Source organism: Wolffia australiana, chromosome 7 (genome assembly GCF_029677425.1).
Source record: "Wolffia australiana isolate 7733 chromosome 7, ASM2967742v1".
NCBI classification, from domain to species: Eukaryota; Viridiplantae; Streptophyta; class Magnoliopsida; order Alismatales; family Araceae; genus Wolffia; species Wolffia australiana.
In genome coordinates, this window is record NC_135841.1 from 15790008 (window position 1) to 15811904 (window position 21897).

Here is a 21897-nt window from a genome sequence, read left to right on the forward strand (position 1 = left end):
AAACATCCAGTGACTAATGCCAAGATTAAAAAGTAACAATTTTAAGCTTAAAAAATAAAGCAACGTAATTACTGCTGAAAATGGTAAAACCATACACAAGCTTAAAATTTTTCAAACATAATGGTTATTTTTGTGCAATAGATTATTGACATTATTAATATTCCTTTGCTAAAATGTAGTATTCATGTAATGAAGTTAAAATTTAACAAAGTTAGTTCAAATTTGGTGTTCTCCTTAACATTGATATTTGATACTTATACACTAAAACCTGATGGGCAGTGAGCCAGATATATGTATCTGACCAATGTTTTTCCAATTGTTCTCAACAAAAAGTTTATTAACATATGAATCTGCTCAATTAAGGAGAAAAAATGCATCTTATAATATTTATATTAACAAATACAGTATATTGCTAAAGAAATAAAATGTGGTGCCCTGAACGTTATTCTACTTACATTCAATATTACAAATAGAGAGAACTACATGAACCTGCCCAAACTTGGCCTTTAAAAATTGTTTTACTATTTATCATTTTCAAATACTTAAGTAATATGAGGCCACTTCATTTAAGCTTGAAATTACCTAACAAATTTGCACATTATGCTGAATTTTCATCTATCACACCATTGCCAGAGTATTCAGGTAAATCAATTCACAATTTACAATGCAAGTTTTTTCAAACAGTACACATAAAAAGGGGCAACCTCATTTGATACCCCCTTTCTTCTATTTACAATGTCTTACCTTAATAAATTTTCGTACTGTTCGTGTTCATTTGCGAAGGAACCAAACACGAACACGAACCGTTTTTTTGGCTGTTCGTCTGTTAACAAACATTGTTCGTTCGAAGACGAAACACGAACTTCCCTACCCTGCATATGATGAAAGTAGAACATGCAAAAGAAGACTGACTGCCCACAACACAAGCCTGTGAGCTCTGGAATACAGTTCATGCTCGAGAAGGATTTAAGTCACTATTGGTTACAAATAAAATAATAAGTACAACTTTAAAAAAATAATATTTACTCATAGGAAAGTTCATCTACAAAGAAAACTGATATCCAATACCGTCATCCACCACCGTCCTGACCCATCATCATATGTCCTCATACCCACAAACATCTTCAATTTGTTATGTTTCAAAAGCCAGCATGTGATATCAGATATCAGATTGTCTGATATTAGAATCTAAGACTGATATTGGACCGGCGAACACAAGATGACAGAAGTTGATGTCGGTTTCATCATCGATATCCTCATCACAGAATAACAGAGATAATAATGATTCTTCATCAAAGTTGAAGGACAATGCTACCAACCTCCAGTGGGCTGTTCAGATTCACAATAGCTAGAGAAATTTGAACGAAGAGTGGAGCCCACATGGGCTCACCCAATAAGCTCACAGTCCTCTGGCAGTCTTAATGGGTCGACCAGTATCCAAACAGTCACAGATCCGATAAGGTTTGTTAAGCTTCAAACTCCTGCTGCAAGTTACAGAGGGCTCGCATGGTGTTGCTGGCCACGTCCAGCAGCTGTAAATACTCGTCAGCACCATCAACCAGGCGCTGCAAAGGGAAAGTCAAAAAGACTGAGTCAGCAAGATGACATGGACGCTGACTCATCAAGATGACATGGCGCATAGGTTGACCTTGTCAACTTCCGCCAGTCGGATGCAGATCTTGGCCTTCTGTTCATCAGATATGTCCTCGGCCGTCACGACCACGTCGAAAAGCTAGCATCAGATGCGAAAAGTCGACGGAACTATTAGGTCAAAGTTAATGAATCTTCCTGGGTCAAAAGTTAAAACCTGCGAGAGTATATGAGAAACGGGGTATCCTTCGGCAACGATGCTGGTCACCTCCTTGTTGGCCACGTCAAACTCGCCAGATTTGCAGGCTGCGAAGAGCGATTGGACTACTTGCGGTGGAATTACCTGGAAACAAATGAAAACTTTTATTAAATCTCATAACTTGACTCCTAGATTAAAAAATTAACTTGATTCCAGTGTTTTATTGCTGAGTTGACTGGATCAGATTGACTTGCCCCCGACACACTGATGAGGTTCTGAGAGGATATCGATGATCCAAACAGGCGGGCCGCACTCTTCCAAAAAGTTATCGCACAAAAAACGGATGGTCAATGATGGGTCAACGCAGTGAACAGGAAAACAAACTGGAAGAGAGAGAAACCTGCAAGTATGTGATCGCTCGGCGAAGGTCGCCCTCGGAGATGGTCCCAAGAGTTGAGAGGGCCTGCCACGTCGGTTGGCCACAACTCGAATGATTAGGATAGATCATATTCACAGAAAAATGAGCGAGGAAAGAAACCCAAACCTCTGAATCCACGCTAAGTCCCTCTTCCTCGCAGATGTGTAATATCCGATTGTGCATAATATCCTCTGAAAGAGGTTTAAACCGAAACTTGGCGCATCTAGATGCAAGCGGCTCTATTATCCTATATTAAATCAAGCTCAAATAAAGATTTGTTCGTATCAAAGATAAGTGCTGGAGGGGCAGAAATACCTGCTGATATAATTACATATGAAAATGAAGCGAGTAACCCTGGAATATGTCTCCATGGTACGCCGTAATGCATTCTGCTCGGGAATAGGAAACGAATTTTCATCAAACGAACAATGGGCAAGCATATAATCATGAATTCACACCTGAGCATCCTCGGTCATCGAATCAGCTTCATCCAAGATAATTATCTTGTAAGGAGGGCACGGGTAGCCACTAAATGATGGATTAAATGACAGCTAATGAGTACCGGCGAATGACCCAAGTAGAAGTAATAATTCACGAGTTTGAGATGAGACGAGATGAACCTCTGCCTGCTGCCAGAACTAACAGCAACCGCAGCAAAATCTTTAATTTTCGTCCGCACAACATTGATTCCCCGATCATCACTTGCATTCAACTCCAATACCCTAGATTTGTAAAGCTCTGGCCTAATCTTCCAAAAAATCAACCAGAATCACCAGCGGGACAAGCATAAAGCCAGAAACAGTAGTCCATGATGAAAAAGTGGAAAGCCAAACTATATTCTGACACATAAAAGAGTAACAATTTTATAACAAATCGATTGGTTTGTAGAAAACAGGTTTATCCAGCAGAACACTAGATCAGTCCCAGATTTTACATTTTTCGAACTAATATTTGATTCCGTAAGCGTAACAAAAATCTTTTTTTGACGTTGGTATCTTGAAGACTAGCAGAATAAATATGATTAAAAAAATGATATCATCTGACTTTTGAATTGAGTAAATGCAACCATCCACACAGTCAAGATAGCGGATGAAGATGACTCTAGATAAAATCATATCGAGCCTCAGAAATTCTATGATCCCAAACTATTCAACATGCAATCATGCAGCGTCCGATATGAAATATATATCAACCTACTGCATCAAAAGTTCACATATAAACCAGATGAAAAATTACGGTTCCTAGATATCCGCACCGGAAAACGCTGATATGGCATAGATAGAGGGCTAAAGCTGAAAGTTTTTCGGAAAAAAAACCATCAGACAAAAGTCAATTTGCGTTTTTATTCCCCTTCGACCTTCAACAACAAATTCTAACAGATAATGAGCGAGAAATACAACTGGGTCATGTCCATAGATTCGATTTTGAAGAAACAGAGAGGAAGAGATCAATACCCGAAGAGCTGGTGGGCAATAGCCAGCGCGGTAGTCGTCTTACCAGTTCCCGGGGGACCATAAAACAGCATGTGTGGACACTAAAAGCAATACGACAAGATCGTCAGACAAAGAATACCAAACACTTCTGTTTGTGTACGAGAGCGAAGAAGAGATCATACACTGGCAGTCTCCAGCGTGTTGGTGAGCACACGGACGACCTCTTCCTGGTGAGCAACATCCTTCACCTGCCTTGGACGGCTGCATTACATGCGGGAATATAAATAGGAGAGAAAAATAAAGAAGAAGAAGAAAATATCGAATTCGCGCATGGGAATCGCAAGGTACAGAGAATCCGACAGCGAACGAGGAGAAGGATGAAAAACAGAGGATGAAAATCGAAGAAAACCGGAATATGAATGATGGAGAGGGAAATTTGGGAAGGATCTTACTATTTCTCAACCCAGGGCTGAAAGCTTTCCACCACCGGCGCCATCTCCTCGATTGCCCTCTTCTTCAAGCTCTCGCCGACCACCCTTTTCCCGCCCTTCTTCAAGTCTTCCCCAGTTTTACGCTTCTTTCAAGCTTTACAAAACAGAACGGAACGGGGTGTCACATAAACGGAGCGGGACTCACCCGTCCGAATCTCCGAACGGGACGGAACTATTATGTGACACTCCGTTCCGTCCCGTCCTCTTGTAGGCCTTTCCTCTCCTCCTCTCCATTACTCTCATGGTCTCTCTCTCTCTCTTTCGATTATGCTCTCTCTTTTTATTTAGTTTTAATTAGGAACTCATTCAAGGAAGCTTCTCTCTAGTCATGATCAGAGTATCGTCTTTAGATTATGATATTAAAATATTATGTGTAAATGGTCTTCAAAAAGTGGATCGGACAATGACTATGTCGTCGTCGTCACCCGTAGCGACCCTCCATCATTGGTATGACATCAATGGATGGATGACTAAAATCCCAAACCATTCTGCCCATCTCAAACCATTGAAGATGGTGTCGTAGGAAATTATTCCAATACATTTAAATTTTATAAGCCAGAAAATTATATAGTTTTATTTAATTAAATATTTTCGAGGACTTATTGTATTTTAGAATGATATTCCAATTTTCCAGTTATCTGCGGTTTTGGATTTTTAGAATTAAATTATGAATAAAATAAATTCACAAGTCAGAATATATGTTTTTTATTTAATCATTTGGCGGGGTTGGTTATTTTTTCAGAATAATATTTTAATTTTATATCATTTTTTGTACTTTTAAGAATTTTCTAGTATTATATTCATGAAGAGAAATAAATTTCTATCTATGACATATAGTTTGAAATTTACTGTGTGTTTTCAAGATTTTACTTTTTTTGGTCCAAAAATGTGTGTCACGCTGGCAATCTGCCAAATGGATCAAGGAGGAATGATAAAAGTGGACGGCAAACTGCCACAAGTCTTGGACCACAAGTTGCTAATGGGCCTCATAAAATGGGCTTCTGGCCTGCATAATGTATACAACTCACAGAAACCTGGTATTTTTTCTAGAATGACTAAATTTTTATGATATTCACGGTATTAGCACTCATTTCACATTTACCAGTTTTCTCATGTCATTTTTGACTCTACAAGCTTTTCTAAGATATATCATTATTTTGATATGTTTTCTTGTATATGACTATTCACCCAATTATCTAAATGAAGTCCATCAATCTGACTAGGGTTGTACTCTACACGATTCTAGCGGGTGCTTACATGCGATGCCTCTAATATATTTAGGGTTTTAACAGTTGGTTCCTTTTCGATTACTTCTTCATTTTTTGGTGTTAAAAACTTAAATATAACTTTCTTTATCTAATTATAGACCGCAAGTGAGCCTGAAGCACAGAGTATTCAAGGTTTGACTTGCTGATCTTTAGAATGAAGAAGATCAGCACTACAAGAACCTTTGCCTCCAAGCTGAGGACATTCAGGGAAAGAACGTTCTCACCAACTTCTAGGTACTTCAAATTTTCTATTTTTTAATAAAATTTTACTGTAAATTTCCCCATAATTTTTGTTTCTAAATGAATAAATTTGGTCTCTTTGTTTAGGGCATGGACTTTACCACTGACGTGCTTCGATCTCTTGTCCGGAAGTGGCAAACCCTAATTGAAACTCACCTTGATGTCAAGACCAAGAGATGCCCCAACCAAGTTAAGCGCACTTGCTATGACCAGTCAAGCCAGATCAGACAGGTAAATGTTTTCATGAAAACTTACCAAAACTTATATTTATTATGTTTATCATTGTGTTTGAGGGTTTTTCTTATTTTTTTTATTTTTTCAGATTTTCAGGAAGATGACTAAGATCATGGTCAACCAGGCCTTGTCCTGTGATCTGAAGGAGCTGGTGCAGAAGTTCATCCCATAAGTCATTGGGACGGAGATCGAGAAGGCCACTTTGTGATGGATATTATGTAGTCGTCAGGCCAATCACACTACAATGTTTATTTAAGTTCATTGAATAAAATATTTATGTTCGTTATTGTTCTGTGTGATGTTTATAATTAAGTCCATGAATACATGCAATGACATAGTGAATTATGATGATATCATAATATAGTTATCACTAGTTTTTAAACATGTATTCTAAATATTCCTATTCGATGGATAGTTGATACATACATCGAATTATCTAGATAGAATAGCACTAGCTGATCCTACTTGCATGATAAGTATAGCTAATCCTGTGGCTATTAGTGTGGCGATACTATGGACAGATTGTGGGTGCTCTTTGTAGAAAGAGTTCACTGAATTGATTTATACGAATCCCTGAATGATATTATACCTAAACGTCAATCAAGTTGATTCAAGTCACAATTGTATAAGTGATCCACTGACTTGAGACACCAAGGATATCTCTTGAATGAATGACTATGTTTTGACTATGATTTACAAGCCTCCATGCATGGGATTCAAATAAGTTATAGATCGGATGTAGTAAGAAGCTTACAGAGATGATTGAGTTGTCCAGACAGGATCATCCGCCCTCGGTATAAGAGGACATTGACTCAAGGAAGACGATGCATAAAAATCCCTGGCTAGGGTAGTGAGGATATTTGAGAAGGTGTTCTCCAATGATCCTCGTTACGCATCAATACTAATCGAATGATGGATTAGGGTTTGACGATAAACCATGCCCTAAGTCGTCCGAGAGTCCCCCCCGGATGATGGATTATAATATACGGTGACCGAGGATAGTAAAGGTTCCATTAAAGAGTTTGAGACTACTCGATATCTTCCAGAGCACGAGGTGTAGCTTGGCATCCCACGAACTGGAAACTTAACCTATCGATTGGGTTAAATCGATCCTTATTTAATTAATCTATATGTTGATATAATTAATTAATATGGTTGGTCGTTGAATATTATTAGGCCACTAAAGTTATTAACTAGAATGATACATGGGCCTAGAGGGTCGTATGCATAAGGTCATAAGGGCAGTGGTGGATAAATTTAACTTTGTAGGGTTTTTGAGAAAGACCTAAAGTGAAATATAAAGAGGGAAAGAGGCATCATTTTACGCACCCATGCAAACCTGATTTGAGATCTCTCCCTTTCTCCATTCTCTCCTCCAATCATCCAAGTAGAGTGTCTTCATGGTGAGAAGATCTTTTAGATTTTCAAGTAGAGTTGAAGAAGAAGACGTGGAGATCCAAGCGCCGAGTGAGCGCGTGGAAATTTCTAGAGGTCAGACGCGTAACTGCTTCAGAACGATCTCGAAGCGGCAAGGTCAAGGGCGAAATGAGTTCCCTAAAAGGTACATTCAATGTTTCATTTTAAAGATCAATTGTGAATCGATCTACACGCTTCTGCATCCATGGAAACGTGTTTTCCATGGACGAACCAAGGCACCGAACTCAACACTTTGAGCATCTACCCTCTTCAGAACGTGTTCATCCAGAAGGTCAAGATCTTGAAGGCTCCCAAGTTTGATCTTGGGAAGTTGATGGAGGTCAATGCCTACCCCCTCAGATCTTCATTTTTTCATTTATTTCTAATTCAACCAAATTAAACTTTTTACATATTGACTTTGCATAATAGTAATATCAATTCATTCAATTATATCCTAGAATCTTTCTCTTATGGGACGTTGACAATGAGTTATTGAAAGATATTGATGTAATGTTTTAAGTATTAATCTTGCTGTTTTACAACACTATTGCAATGCATTGTTAAACCCTTTTCTAGATTTTCTTTATACCAGTGTTATATTAATTTTCTAAATTTTTTGTTTTTATAGGTTGATGGTGATTATTGATGTGATTATATATTTATACGTATTAGACTCTGTTTAATACCCTATTACGATTCACATGTCAATAAACCTGATTATGAATATATGGTTTGAATTTTATCTGTAAAGTATAGTACATATTGTTTTAATTTATGGTGATAAAAGCATTTTCTAAATCTACATTTAAATATTATGTTCATGACATTTTGTCTTGAATATTTATTTTTTTGGTAGGTTCTTTGATTTTACTCAGAAGATATTGGAGTGAAGGTGGATCGGTCAGCAGAAGATTTTTTGGAGGAGACTGAAGTGGTGTGTGCGTAAGATTTCGAGAGAATTGCAGAGGAACTCGAGGAGCGCAGTTTTGAGCTTCCATCCGTCGATTGCCCTGATGGAGCTCTCTGCGCAGAAGAAGGTGAGCAGAAGCTTCAACCTAGGGCGAGATCACTCGATTTTCAACCATCTTCTCTATTGAAGAATTGAAGAACTCAAGAACAACGAAAGAACTGCAGAATAACTGAAAATTTGAGGAAAAAGGGGAAGAAGAAGGGTGAGTATAAAGACAATAACTAATCTGTTTTGTGTTAGTGATTAAAAGTAGACTTTTAAGGTTGTGTTGGTCTTTTTTCTTCTGTGTTTTTTTCCTTTCACCATTTTTTTAAAAAAATGAGTTCAAAATTAAGATAAATCTGACAAATTTGTGACATTTGAGCTTATAAATATCGTAATGGAGGTGTTTTGTGTTAAGGCTAAAAATATGATTTTTATGGTTGATTTGGTTCTTTTTTTCTTGCGTGTACCTTTTCATTTCATAGTTCTGAAGAGGTCAAGTTGGAATTGAGGGAAATTTGTTAAATTTGTGACATTTGAGCTTATAAACGTAATAATTAAATTATTTTGTGCCAATGGGGAAAATGTGATTTTTAAGGTTGACTTAGTTCTCTTTTTTGCGTGTATTTTATCATTTCACGATAGTGAAAACAAACTTTGGAATTGAGGGAAATATGTTAAATTTGTGACATTTGAGCTTATAAATATAATAATTTAATTGTTATGTGCTAAGTGGAAAAATGTACTTTTGAAGGTTGACTTGATTCTTTTTTGTGTGTCTATTTTTTCATTTCACGATTGTAAAAAAGAGTTGAGGAAAATATGATAAATTTATGGCATTTGAGCCAATAAATATCATAATTACGTTTTTTTCTGTTGATGATAAAAAAATGAACTTTTAAGGTTTTTTTTGGTTCATTTTACATTTGTGTATTTGTTTCATTTGACATTTGTGAAAAAGCAAGTTGGAGTTGAGCAAAATAAGTAAACGTTGCGGCATTTCAGCTAATATATGTTATAAATAAATTGTTTTGTGTTTATGATAAAAAAGAGACTTTTAATGTTGTTTTGGTTCTTTTTTCTTGTATGCATGTTTCCATTTCAAAGTCTGAAAAAAACAAGTTGGGATTGATGATAGTTAAATTTATGGCATTTGAGCTAATAAATATGATAATCAATTTGTCTTAGTTCTTTTTTTCATGTGTATTTTTTTATTTAATGGTGGTGAAAAAAATAAGTTGGAATTATGGGAATTACGTAAAATTTATGACAGTTTAGTGCTTACGGATAATAGAAACATTAGATGATGCTTAGTGGAATTACACAAACCAAAAAATATTGTTTGTTATTTTTTGCTTTATATAATTTTTTTGTTACTTGTTATATTTCTAAGCATGTTGCTTCAAGATTTTTATATTAATAAAAACTATTATTAATAATGTAAATATTCATAATTAAAGAGTTTAATTTTGAGTTTGGAGACTGGAGAACGTAGCGATATATCATATTCTAGATTATTTAGTGAACTGTCCACGTCCATCTTTGATCAGTTTCCTGATTATTCAAAAGCCACCCTTTGTATTCACATATCATGAACTATTTATTAGTCACTGATTTACTTCCAAAAAAATGGGATTATATTGATAAAAAGAAATAAGATTAAAAGATATTAATTTATATTTCTCAAATGAACCTGAAGTTTTGAAATTGGGAGTTGACCATGTTTTTAGGGGATATGGGCATGAAGAAGGAATGAACAAGTATCTTATCGGCTTGTTATTCTTCTTTGTGTGGATGACGCTATGCCCTAGAATTTCTGTTCTTAAAATTATAGATAGCAGATTCTTTTGAACCAACCTATTTTTAAATGCACTTATTGATGCTCAATTTGTATTAGGTGAAAGTCTTCTGTGAGAGTGAACAAGAAGGACAAAATGCCACTTCAGCCCATTAGTGAGGTATAACTATTTGACTTGTGAGGAATTGACTTTATGGTTGCCTACCTAACTCTAATTGTCATGAGTACATGATCATGAGTGTGGAGTGCTTGTCCACATGTGATGAAGTCGTTCCCCCGTGATCAAATGAGTATGAAATGGTTATTAAATTTATCCAAAATGTATTAGTTTAACGTGTTTGGATGTCCAAAAGCCATAAGTAGTGATAGGGCTAGTCATTTAACAACAATCAATTTATGTCCATGATTAAGTTATTGGTGCTACATAAGGTGAAGACCACATATAATTCCCAAGCTAAGCAAAAATTGAGAATCCAAATAGAAAGAGAAAGAAATTCATCAAAAAGGTGAATATGTCTAGTGTGGAGGAACGACTAAGATGTCGATGTTGAGGTCCTCTACCAGCTCGACCTCCATCACGAAGGAATCACTTGTAGATCCATGTATTAAAGACTTGGATTAAATAATTTTATTTTGGTATTTTTTGAAAAAAATTGGTGTATTTCTTCATTATTATTTTATTTTTTTCCTATTTAAAATTTATTTGTCTTATTCAATCAGTCCCAAATGAGAAGAAAAAACACCACTGCTCAGCTCTTTGTCAAACAATGTAGCAAAACCACACATGCATAACCTTCACCCTTGCTTTGTCATCATACTCTAAACATCCTTATAGTTATTCTCTTTTTTATTGGCAAAAACACGGTGCCAGGTGCAGTCAACCCTACGTTTGTGCCTGTAGACCGATCGATCAGTGCCCTGGACACCACCCAAGGGGTGTTTATTTATTAAATGCAGTGTTTTTCAATGTTTATTGGTGTGGAGCGAGCATACATGTCCCAATTACACACAGACCTTATTCGCCCATGTCTTTGATGCAGGAAAAGAAAAGATACATGAGTGATACATAGTAAAAGATGGGAGAAGTTCACTCGTGTCAATGGCAATGTGTGGTGCCCGCGGAGCGGCCGTGATGCTCGGAGTGTGCACAGTCCTCTCCCCCCCCTCGTCCATAGATGGGAACGTTGAGGTGCATGGCAGGTTGGACCAGTAGGTGAGAGAGCAATCTCCCACCATCAGCACTCTATGCAGTACACCAATCCCATGGGCCCTCCAATAGTGTGTGATGCGTATGACGAGCCGGTAAGCCGAGGCGCTCAATGCGATAGCATCCACGAGTTGCCTGAGGGAGTTCCTGCCAATAAAGGAAAAGAGAAGAAGGGGTGTGTGCATATACCGCGTGGTTGGCAGGGCATTCACTATCTGATTACCTTCGCGTAGCTGGTGACAAGCACTAGTCAGTCGAGGGTGGCAACGGAGAATGTCTTGCCATACGCGTTGAAGCCACCACTAGGAGCATAAATCTGCACGAAGTATTTCAACTAACACTTGTGAGTCCGATTCTACGAGAATGTGGGGAAGGTTTTGTTCCTCGCAGAGGAGTAAACCATCTAGTATCACCATAGCCTCAGAACCTATACTTGTTTGTATGTCGTAAAAAAGACAAAAAAACAAAGAGAATACTCCCTATGTCATCACGTAGAATATCGCCTCCCCCAGTTGGCCCCCGGTTCCCTTTGGCCACATCATCCACATTTAGCTTGAGGATGCCGATTTACGGTGGATGCCAACGAACAATCTGTAGTGAAATGTAGATGGGTGTGAGGGTCACCAGAGTGCCCCAGATGCGAAGGAGGTCGCATGCGAGGGCTGAGCTACAAGCGAGAGGTTGTATGAGATGGTGGATGCGTCGTATCCATTGCTTGACTCATCATAGGATATCTAGTGCTCCTATGGGGGTCCCTACAAAAAGACAAGAATTTTGCCCTTTCCAGATCTCCCATAGTAAGTAATCTATGGTGACGTGTAGGAAGGGGCTCTGATAAGCCAAAAATAGGGGTAAAATTTATGCAATTTTAACCCTTGTCGTTGTCAATTCTTGCTTATACAATAAAATTTATAAAACCTCACTTAAGATGCACAATGATGAGTGAAGGTATCGTCCAAGGGAGGCTAGTAAGGAGTTCAATTCGACAATTTTCTATAATTAGGACTAACTTAATCTTCAATGAGGATCAATTTAACCCAATTGGAAGATAATTTAGAGAGGAAGGTAGAAGAGATGAGAAGAGTAGAAGAATTTAGGGATCTCTAAGCTGAATTACTTGATCCAATTGAGGGGATCAAGGAATTCACTATAGAGGGACTTAAGAAGAAGGTTTTTTTACTTGGTTTGTTTGTTTTGTAGATTCGATAATTCAGAACTGACTACAATACTATGTAATAGAGATAAAAGAAACTAAAGTTTTAATACCCTAGAATTCAAAGTTAATTTTTTTGAGTTTTTCTTTGGAAATGCAGTTGAATGCCTAGTTAAATCCCTCAATTTCTCCTCTCAATTCTAATCAGGGCTTGTACATGCTGCTCAAGCCAAGCGATTTAGAATTTCATATCAGAATCAAGAAGAACAAACAAGAAATTGAACTAATTTCATTCAAAATGCACCAAAATTCAAATACAATGAAGAGAAATGTACCAAACAGTTTGATCCAGGCTGTGATAGAGAACCATCAAGAATGACCCCCTCCTCTCGAAATTCGGCTTTTATACCTAGGTAAAATGGAGTAAATTACTATTTTACCCCTAATTAGTAATTAATTTATATCTATCAATGCAGGCTTGATCTCAATGATCCAACATACAGATAGAAAGAGGGGATCAATACGAGCAAGTCCATAAAAAATTCATCTCAATCGGACTTCTGGATCAAAAGTTATGAATAAATGAATTTAAACCAATATTAGTCATTGGATTTAAACTCATTTATTTTTTTTTATATTTTTTTTTGCGTGCTGAGGTGTCTTCTGCTGATTAGCCGACGGCTCTTCAATTCCTCCAAGCGGGCGCATCCTTGTCGCACCACGTACCCCCCTGGCGAAAATAAAAACATAAAGAAATGTCAAACAACGCGTTTGGAATCCATTTCGATAGGCACGTACACGTGCGTTTCTTCATCTCTCTGTCCACTTATGATTCGCCACGTCACCGCCCATACACGCGCATTGTATGCGCTGTGCGGGCGGTGACTTTACCTCCTAGTGCTGGCTCTCATTACACGCGGTCGGATTATCATCCGACGGCGATGGTGAGGCCACGTCGATCGGACGGAGGTTTCCTTGCAATTTTGTAAGAAGACCCCTCTTAAATTCTGGCATTACTGTATGACGCCGCCCACAGGTAATTGCGTATATACCCTTTGCGCACTCTCTCTCCTCCGGTTTTTTTCCTAAAATATTAAAACAATTAATAAATCATTTGCAATAAAACCCCAAAATATTTTAAATCACATCTTTACGCCTGCAATCACGACCGAGAGCTGTTTTGAGGGTCTCATTGCAATAAAACTTTGCAAAAAGGCCCTTCAAAGTTCGAAAATGAGGTCAATACTTTTTTCTCTTATAAATATATCTTTTTTTCTTAGAACAAATGCATTTCCTCTTCAAATAAATCTCAGAAAATTCCTAAAAATTCGTTAAAAATTCTACAAAATTCATTGATTCATCCCCATACTGATAAATCTCGAAATTAAATATTAAACTTGTCATTTTCATTCAAAAATAGTTATTTCGAGCTCAAATAAATCCTTTAAAATTCATAGAATTAACAGAAAATTAGGGGAAAATCAGAAATCACTTGAAAACAGTATTTTCATGTAAATGGATGATAAAAACCCACTTTTAAGCTCTTTAAATGCATGAAATTGTACTAATAGCATGAAATAAATACCGAATTTAGGTTGTTATCAGGCTCTGCGTGGAGCGTGTTGGCGAGAGATACATCTCGCCAAACACTCTTATGGTGTTAGAGTAGAGGAGGTACCTAGTAGCAGATGCCAATGATGTATGATTTGGCGCCAATAGTTCAAGGCTGTCTCACTGTAGAAGAAAAGGTGCTCCATAGTCTCAGCTTTGGGAAAAGTAGGGCAATAATGACAATGTGAACTGAGTGAGTGACCTAAATGGGTCACCCGATCCTCAATCGGGAGGCCACGATGTATGAGCCACCAGAAGAAAAAGACGTAAGTAATGATCACCAGATGTCAGATACGGCCACCCTAGTGCTGGATGGGGGATTTCTTGCGGAAATGCTCCCTAGAAGATCGGCAAGAGAAGGAGCCATCAAGGGTAAGCGTCCAAATAAAATGATCTTGATAGAGCGCTATGGGAGTACTCAAGGAATGGGGTAACATGTCTAAGGGAGGCCATGTTGCTCCCATAGGTGGCGCGTGTTGTCCAAGAGTACCTACACCACGATCAATCAGAGGCGATGAGGCTCTAAGTGGTGATGACGGGCTAAGGGCGGGTGAGCAAGCCGTGTATCAAATTAGGCGCTTATCGTGCCTTGATCGACATGCCAACGTGTGACATTGGCTATCTCTAGCAAATGCCACTACCAAGTCCGCCATCTACAATAGGCCCGGATATCCATCTCTTTGCCAGCCCACTCGTCGTACTTGGCTGAGATGAAACTCCCCAAAGGGAAGTACGCGGTACACATAGGCCACGCGAGCTTCTTCTACAGCATGTTTTGGACGTCTTGAAGGCGTCTAATCCCTAGATCCGCCTCGTCCATTGACCGACAAGCTTTCTCACAAGAAAATTAGTGGTGGGGACTCTCTCCCTCGAGGTGACCGGACCATAAGAAACATGCGCACAATCGCTCCACATAGCAAAGGATTGTGAGCGATAGTGAGTGGAATAAGCTGGATACGCCCACTAGGGAATAGAAAACGAAGTTTCCATCCATTTAGTTCCTTTCTCAGCTTGGTCAACAAGGCATCAAAATAATGATGTCGAGCAGGGCCGAGAAAGATAGGACATCCGAGACAACCAAAGGGAGGCATCCTTGTGAGTATCGAGTGTAGTGTTGGATTACCTCAGAGCGCTTATCGGTGGTAGATGGACCAACCATAAAGCTACTGTTTGAGGCATTGACAAGCTGACCAGAAGCCTGCTCGTCGCAGTGAGTACACTCGTAAGTTCCTTAATGGGTTTTAAGATCCATTGAGGAAAAGGATGGCATCATCTGCAAACAAAGAATGCGAAAGAATTTGGCACCCCTTTTTTGTAAAGTAGGGTCGGGTGAGGCTGTGGGCGATTGCTCGTGTGAGTGATTGGCTGAAGACCTCCTCCATCAGTATGAAAAGAGTGGGTGAGATAAGGTCACCTTGTCGTAGTCCTCGCATGGTAGTGAAAAAGCTTGTGGAGTTTTCATCCACCAGGAGAGAGAAGTGATTCTCTCTAATGCAGGCATCGACAAAAGCAATGAATGCTTCGGTGAACCCAAAACGAAGTAACTCTATTGTAAGGAAACTCCACTCGACTCGATCAAAAGCCTTCTCCATATCCAATTTGATAATGAGATTCGAGCATGGAATATGAGTGTCTGGGGACTGGGCTAACACATGAACTTGTATGATGTTATCATGGATCTGTCAACCCTTGACAAAACTGCACTTTTCACACAAGATAAGTCTATCTAGGAAGGTCCCTAGTCGATTTTTAATGATCTTAGATGCAACTTTATAGCATACATTACAAATGCTAATAGAACGAAAGTCTCTAAATGAAACTAGATTATCCACTTTTGGGATAAGCGCCAAGAAAGTTTCTCTTTACTCTTGCACATTTCATAATTAGTTGGGTGGATAACATTTCATATTCCTTGTAATTTCAAAAAAAAATCATTATACATGTTTTCATATGATTAAGGAGGAAGTTATGTCTTTTGAATGTGGCTAAAAGCCTCGACCCACTTAGCGAACACCTTTTTTATCAATGTCATGAGTACAATTTTAAGAGAGTGAAGCACCTAAAGTGCTCCGTGCTTTTACTCAGAGGACCCAAACCATGATGTCAGATAATGTGAGAGTCAATCTCCAAGTTTCAATGTTACCTAGTGTTGGGTTATGGGGCTTGATAGAATGTCCAAAAACTGTTTCCCATTGAGCTAAAGATGAAACCGATTCTCAATTAATCTCTAAATCATAGGAAACTTAAAAACCCTTGTGGGTAACTTGTTTGAGCTTGAATTGCTTCTCGAGAGATTGATTTCGAGCCATTCATGTGCCTGGTCTCTAGATATTTCCATGTGATAAAGGGACTGTTGGATATCATATTCTTCTTCCCATAATCCTCTTGAAGACATAGTTGATATTCTAACCATCAATAACTTCTAGTTGAATGAGTGGAGAGTGAAATATAGAAGAAAACAAGGCCTCCCAGGACTCGCTGGCATGGGAACTTAAAGAACAGCTCCTTATTTAATAACTTTCCATAAGATTCCTTATTAATATTATGTGTGACCCTCTATGTCCATGTATCAATATAGTTAATAACTTCTAGTGCACAATAATAGTTATTAACCAACTTTTTAATCAACTACATGGAAGTATATAATAATTAATCAATTACCAGTTTAATCCAATCAATGTGGTATGTTTCCAGCCTGTGGTGGGCCAAGCTACACTTCATTCTTTTAAAAGATATTTGAGTAGTATTTGAACTCTCTCGTGGAACCTTTATCATCGTTGCTTTTGGTACGTGTAACCTTTCATCTACTTGACACTCTAGAACAACTTATGATATGATTAGTAGTCAAAATCTAATTCATTATTCCATTAGTTTGATGTGTATCATGGATCATTGGTAAAAACCTTCACTAATGTCCCTGATACTCAAGCCATGGATATAATGCATCTTCTTCCTTGAGTCAATCTTGTCTTTTACCGGGGGTGGATGATCTTATCTGGACCACTCAACCACCTTCATATATTTCTTCATATGCCCAAGCTGATATATGTTCAAATATCATGGCTAGAGACTCATATTTCTTAGTCCAAAAATTACCATCCATACATAAGATTTCATTGGTACCTCAAGTCAATGGACTTCCTAAACATGAATCAATCTTATTCACATTTTTGTACAATCATTTTAGTGAATCCTTTCTCTAAAGAGCACCCTCATCCATCCTTAGTGTACCCAATTGAAGTATTCACATGATTAAACATATTTATGATATAAGTAGGATCAAATACCGAAGTTTATGTGGAGAACTAGATGTCTGTCCCAAATATCCAGTGAGTAAGAGTTTTTAGATTACACGTTTGAATGCTAGTGATTATTGTGGTATGATCTCATCATAATTTGCAAGTCATTGTACAGATTTAGGGACTTCCTTATAAATATCACATAAGTTAATAGTGAATAAATAAGTAAAAATAAATCAGGGAAGTATGATTGGCTTAACAACCACATAATATTCACAACCTAGTATAGTGGGTAGGGATTGAAATATCAAAGGGTTGTAGTACAACTCAAAAGGTGAAGTTATGAGTGAAAAATGATAACCCCCATTGCACGGCCTTCTTGCTAAGCCAATCCCTCTTGGATGTCTCAGTCTCTCCCTATGCGAGTTCTATTAAGTTAGATGGTGAGTATTTCTCCAACTCCGAAAGCTCAAATCCATGAACAATTAAGTTACTTTACTTCGTAAACTACCTCACCACTAGGGTTGGGAAGAAAAATTTTGTTCGTTCGGGAACATGCGAGTGAACAGACATGAACACGAACACGAACATAAAAAATTGGAGACAAACATGTTCGCGAATGGTTCGTGAACAGACGAACCATTTGCGAACATGTTATCTTCCCAATGCGGCTCCTTCTCCCAAACAGTACTCTTTCTCCCCTGCCCCTTCTCCCTCCATCTCCATGGTTTATATGTTCTTCGGTGAATCTCCATGGTTTATATGTGCTTTGGTGAATCTCCTTGGTTTATATGTTCTTTGGTGAATCTCCATGGGTTATATGTGCTTCGGTGGATCTCCATGGTTTATATGCTCTTCGTTGAATCTCCATTGTTCTTCAGAAACATCGTCCGTCAAATAAAGAATGCACATGTCCAAGCTAGTTTTATACTTCAGCATGTGTTAAATGGTGGATTTAAATTATGCTTGCTCCATTGTATGGGTGATTGTTTTATAGTTTTCGCTAGATTGTACCAAATTGTTCAAATGGTTATAATAATGTGTTAGACGATGACCCACAGCAAGAACACCCTCTGGAGAGAATCCTAACGATTTATATAAGTATTCAAGTAGATAGAAAAAATAAGAGATTACTAAATTATATAAGTAGACTTTGAGATCTACAGGATTTGAAATTGTTAAATATAGTCTAGCTTTTGGAAGCTGGAAGTGCTCTATCTTATCAATGGGGAAAATATTTCCCCTTTGTTGTCCCCAACTCCTCCCTCTGATCCTCTCCATTTCCCCTTTCTCCCACCCCCGTCAGAACCCCTCCCCCTTCTCCCTCCAGCTCCCTTCTCCCAACGTGTCCAACTCATCCCTCTCATTCTCTCATTTTCTCATTCTCTCGTTCATGCGTCCAACAAGCCCCTAAAAGCAGCTCTTGGTCTACATTCACTCCCTTTGGCAAGGCATCCTCCTCTGGCTTACTACAATAAGGTACTTTATTGTGTGCATTTTTTTATTCTAATTTATGGAATGATTTATGTATTTCTTTGAGTTACTATTTGTTTATGTATTTCTAATTTATGAAATGATTTATGTGGTTCCGATTGATTGTCATATGCAGAAATATCTACATTTTTTATCATATGCAGCTGTGTGCGTGTGACGAGTGGTCATATCTAAAATTGCTGATATAGACGTTTATTTATATCAATGTATGTTTCTATGACTAGTCACATAATGATAATGCGAAGCAATGCAATGCATGAACAATTGCGTTTTTCTTTATTCTTAAAGGAGACGTCTTGAAAAAGCTTGTCCTCTATGAACGTTGACGAAGCTCAGACGGGCAGCAATTCAAGTCAGATGAATGCAAATGCTGAAATGGCATAAGATTGTAAATGTAGATGGGAATCAAGCACAACTACTCCGATAACCTCGCAGAGAAAGCGTCGTGGGTGAGAATTAGAGGCTATGCAATATTTTGAAGAGTTTGACCTAAACCAGTATGAATGTATTTTGTGCAAGGAGAACCCTCCAAGAATTTTACAACTATTGAGAGAAACAAAGAGGGGACGACAACAATGTTTTGGAGGCACTTGCAGAAGAGCCATAAGGAGCTGAAAGTTAAAGAAGTTTCAGGGTCAGAGGAGGAGCCGACTTTTGGAGGTCAAGGATCTATTGTTGGAATGTTGAGTTTGCTAGTGGGGAAAAATACCTTCTTACTAGGTATCACATTTGAGAGAACAAAGGAGATGCTCACCGTATTTATATATCTCACTAACCAAGCATGGTCCATCGTTGAAGACAAAAGTTTCAAAGAGGTGTTGCTTTATTGTGCACAACATAAGTTTCGAATACCATGCTCGAAGAGCATTCGTGAATACACGAAGGCCTTCTTTGGGCAAGAGAAGCAAAAGCTGGTACGCTCACTATCAAATGTTAGAAGTGTTTGCCTAACAGTGGATGCATGGACAAGTGAAAATATGATTCCCTTATTGGGAATCAGTGTGCATTGGGTCACACATAAATGGAGACTTGAAGAACGTATCCTAGCAGTAAAGAAAATTGATGGTCCACTTAGTGGGAGTTACCTCGCACAACTTGTCGTAGAGGTGTTGGTCGACTTTGGCATGGGGAAGAAAGTAACTACTATTATGGCAGACAACGCAAGTAACAATAGATCGATGATTACATTGTTGACTAACACAGTTCAGAAAGTGAATCCCAACTTTGATCAAAACTGACACATGCCTTGTATTGCACATGTCATAAACCTTGCAGTGCAAGATGGTTTGAAGGCACTAGGAATTCCACCTCCGCTTACACCCGACGAGGCAACTGTGCTAGTGGATGGGGAGTCCGAAGAAGCACAAAGATGATGGGTTGGGCGATTTGCCTCTTTAGGAGATTTGGTTACAGGAGTGCGTCAAATTGTTGCAGCCATTCGTCCTTCGGATGAAAGACGGAGAAGCTATGTCCAATGGTGTACGCAATTAAAGATGCCTAATAGTCGTGTTGTATGTGAAGACTAGATAGAACTCTACACATGAAATGTTACAAGTTGCATATCAAAAGAGAAAATGGTTGTACAAGATGGCAATTTTTGAGCTAGAGAGCACGGTGGAGAAAAACTTGTTGATAGATGAACATGAGTGGCAAATGGTGGCACACTTTGCTCAAATTTTAAAGCCTTTCCGTGAAGCGTCAGATATTGTTTACAGCTCTAAACGTGTGATGGCAGCAACAGTTTTATCATTGATACAAGTCCTTGATGAACACCTTCGTAAACATATTGATGCCATAGACCAATGACGCCTTTTTCCAAACGGTGTTGTCATCATGGTGGAACAACGTGCCTCCATCCAAATCAAGTGTAGAGCCATGAGAGCAAAATTGTCCAAGTACGAGGCTCGCATTTGAGGAAATGCTGTCTTCTCGATTGCATCAGTTGTAGACCCACATATTAAGTTAGACTCCATTGCCCCAAAATAACGTGACACCTTGGTCCATCGAGACGAGGAAGCGGGGATGGATGAGATCTTCATACGGTCCATCAAGACGAGGCTTGAACAGGTGTTCCCACGACAAGAATATGTCATTCCATTCGTGGAAGACGAGTTATAGAGTTACCTACAAATGTCTCGTGTATTGACTGATGCTCTCCTATGGTTGCAAGGCAACGGTTGTAAGAGATTCCCTAAGCTTTCCATTTTGGCACGAGATTTTTTGCATGTTTGCGCATCCAGTGCACTAGTTGAACGCTTGTTCTCCGCTGGATATGGAATTTGCACGTATAAACGTTCATGACTTTGGGTGGAGAACATGTCCGTACTGATGACTCTAAAATGTTGGTCGAGGCAACAACATCCATAAAGCAACATAGCAGAGTCATTACATGAGATTGAAGAGGTCGAATTAGTGGAAGAGGATTTAGATGAAGAAAATGTAAAGGATGGTAGCATGGGGATTCTAGGTATATGTCATTTCTATCATGCATTTTTTATTTATTTGTATTATAAAAATGAACGCATTGATCGTTTACTTTTCAATTTATTACGAGGTACCACAAGGGGTTAGGTGTTGAATAAATATCATCAAAAGTCGCTTTACAAAATTTTGGTGTACACGACATTTGGATGTCATTGGTTTTAAAAACAATTCTTTCTTAACATTTTTTGACTGCCTTGGAACATCATTTCTCTCAAACATTATATGTAAATTCTGGAAAAATAGGTACACTAACGCTCACGCAGAAATGATGGAGGGAGCAGGAGCCGTAAAAAAGGTGCACACCACGGAGGAGTGTACGACTACTCCAACGAAGATTAGAAAAGCAACCCCAAGACCTGACTGTTGTCATCGTCACCTCATACTCCGAATCAGATGGTGATGACAATATCAAACACACATACGATGCCAATAGAGACGACACAGAGCCATTTTGTCCAGTCCAAGACATACTTATTGGGGTAAGTACCAAGCACATCCTTACAAATATTCTTTTGCTCAAGTTAACAGACTTCAAGTTAGAGCCCCACAACCCTACTCAATAGAATGACATCACATTTTGGGAGTGTCACAATTTCACTTCAGCAATGATTATTGTTGTCCAATGTAATGTTAGCCGTATTGATGTTTTTGAAACTCAGTTACCAGAACA

The 21897-nt window shown here is 38.4% G+C and overlaps 1 protein-coding gene and 1 pseudogene across 3 annotated transcripts; one reads left to right on the forward strand and one right to left on the reverse strand.

Annotated features, from left to right (window-relative positions):
- Nucleotides 1–1272: 1272 nt before the first annotated feature.
- EMB1968 (ATPase family associated with various cellular activities (AAA)) lies at nucleotides 1273–4239 on the reverse strand. Of its 3 annotated transcripts, none has more exons than XM_078578125.1 (12): nucleotides 4093–4239; nucleotides 3823–3901; nucleotides 3662–3741; nucleotides 2828–2950; nucleotides 2666–2735; nucleotides 2523–2596; nucleotides 2334–2454; nucleotides 2190–2252; nucleotides 2044–2103; nucleotides 1859–1933; nucleotides 1649–1732; nucleotides 1273–1565 (listed from the first exon to the last, which is right to left on the reverse strand). In XM_078578125.1, exons 1-12 carry the CDS (start codon nucleotides 4134–4136, stop codon nucleotides 1467–1469), a joined length of 972 nt encoding a protein of 323 aa, XP_078434251.1. In that variant the 5' UTR covers nucleotides 4137–4239; the 3' UTR covers nucleotides 1273–1466. The 3 variants fall into 3 exon arrangements, with proteins under 3 accessions (XP_078434251.1, XP_078434250.1, XP_078434252.1); XM_078578124.1 differs by having other exon boundaries at nucleotides 1808–1933; XM_078578126.1 differs by lacking the exon at nucleotides 2044–2103 and having other exon boundaries at nucleotides 1808–1933.
- Nucleotides 4240–5393: 1154 nt separating this feature from the next.
- On the forward strand, nucleotides 5394–8235 carry LOC144706030 (small ribosomal subunit protein eS1-like; annotated as a pseudogene).
- The last annotated feature ends 13662 nt before the right edge of the window (nucleotides 8236–21897 follow it).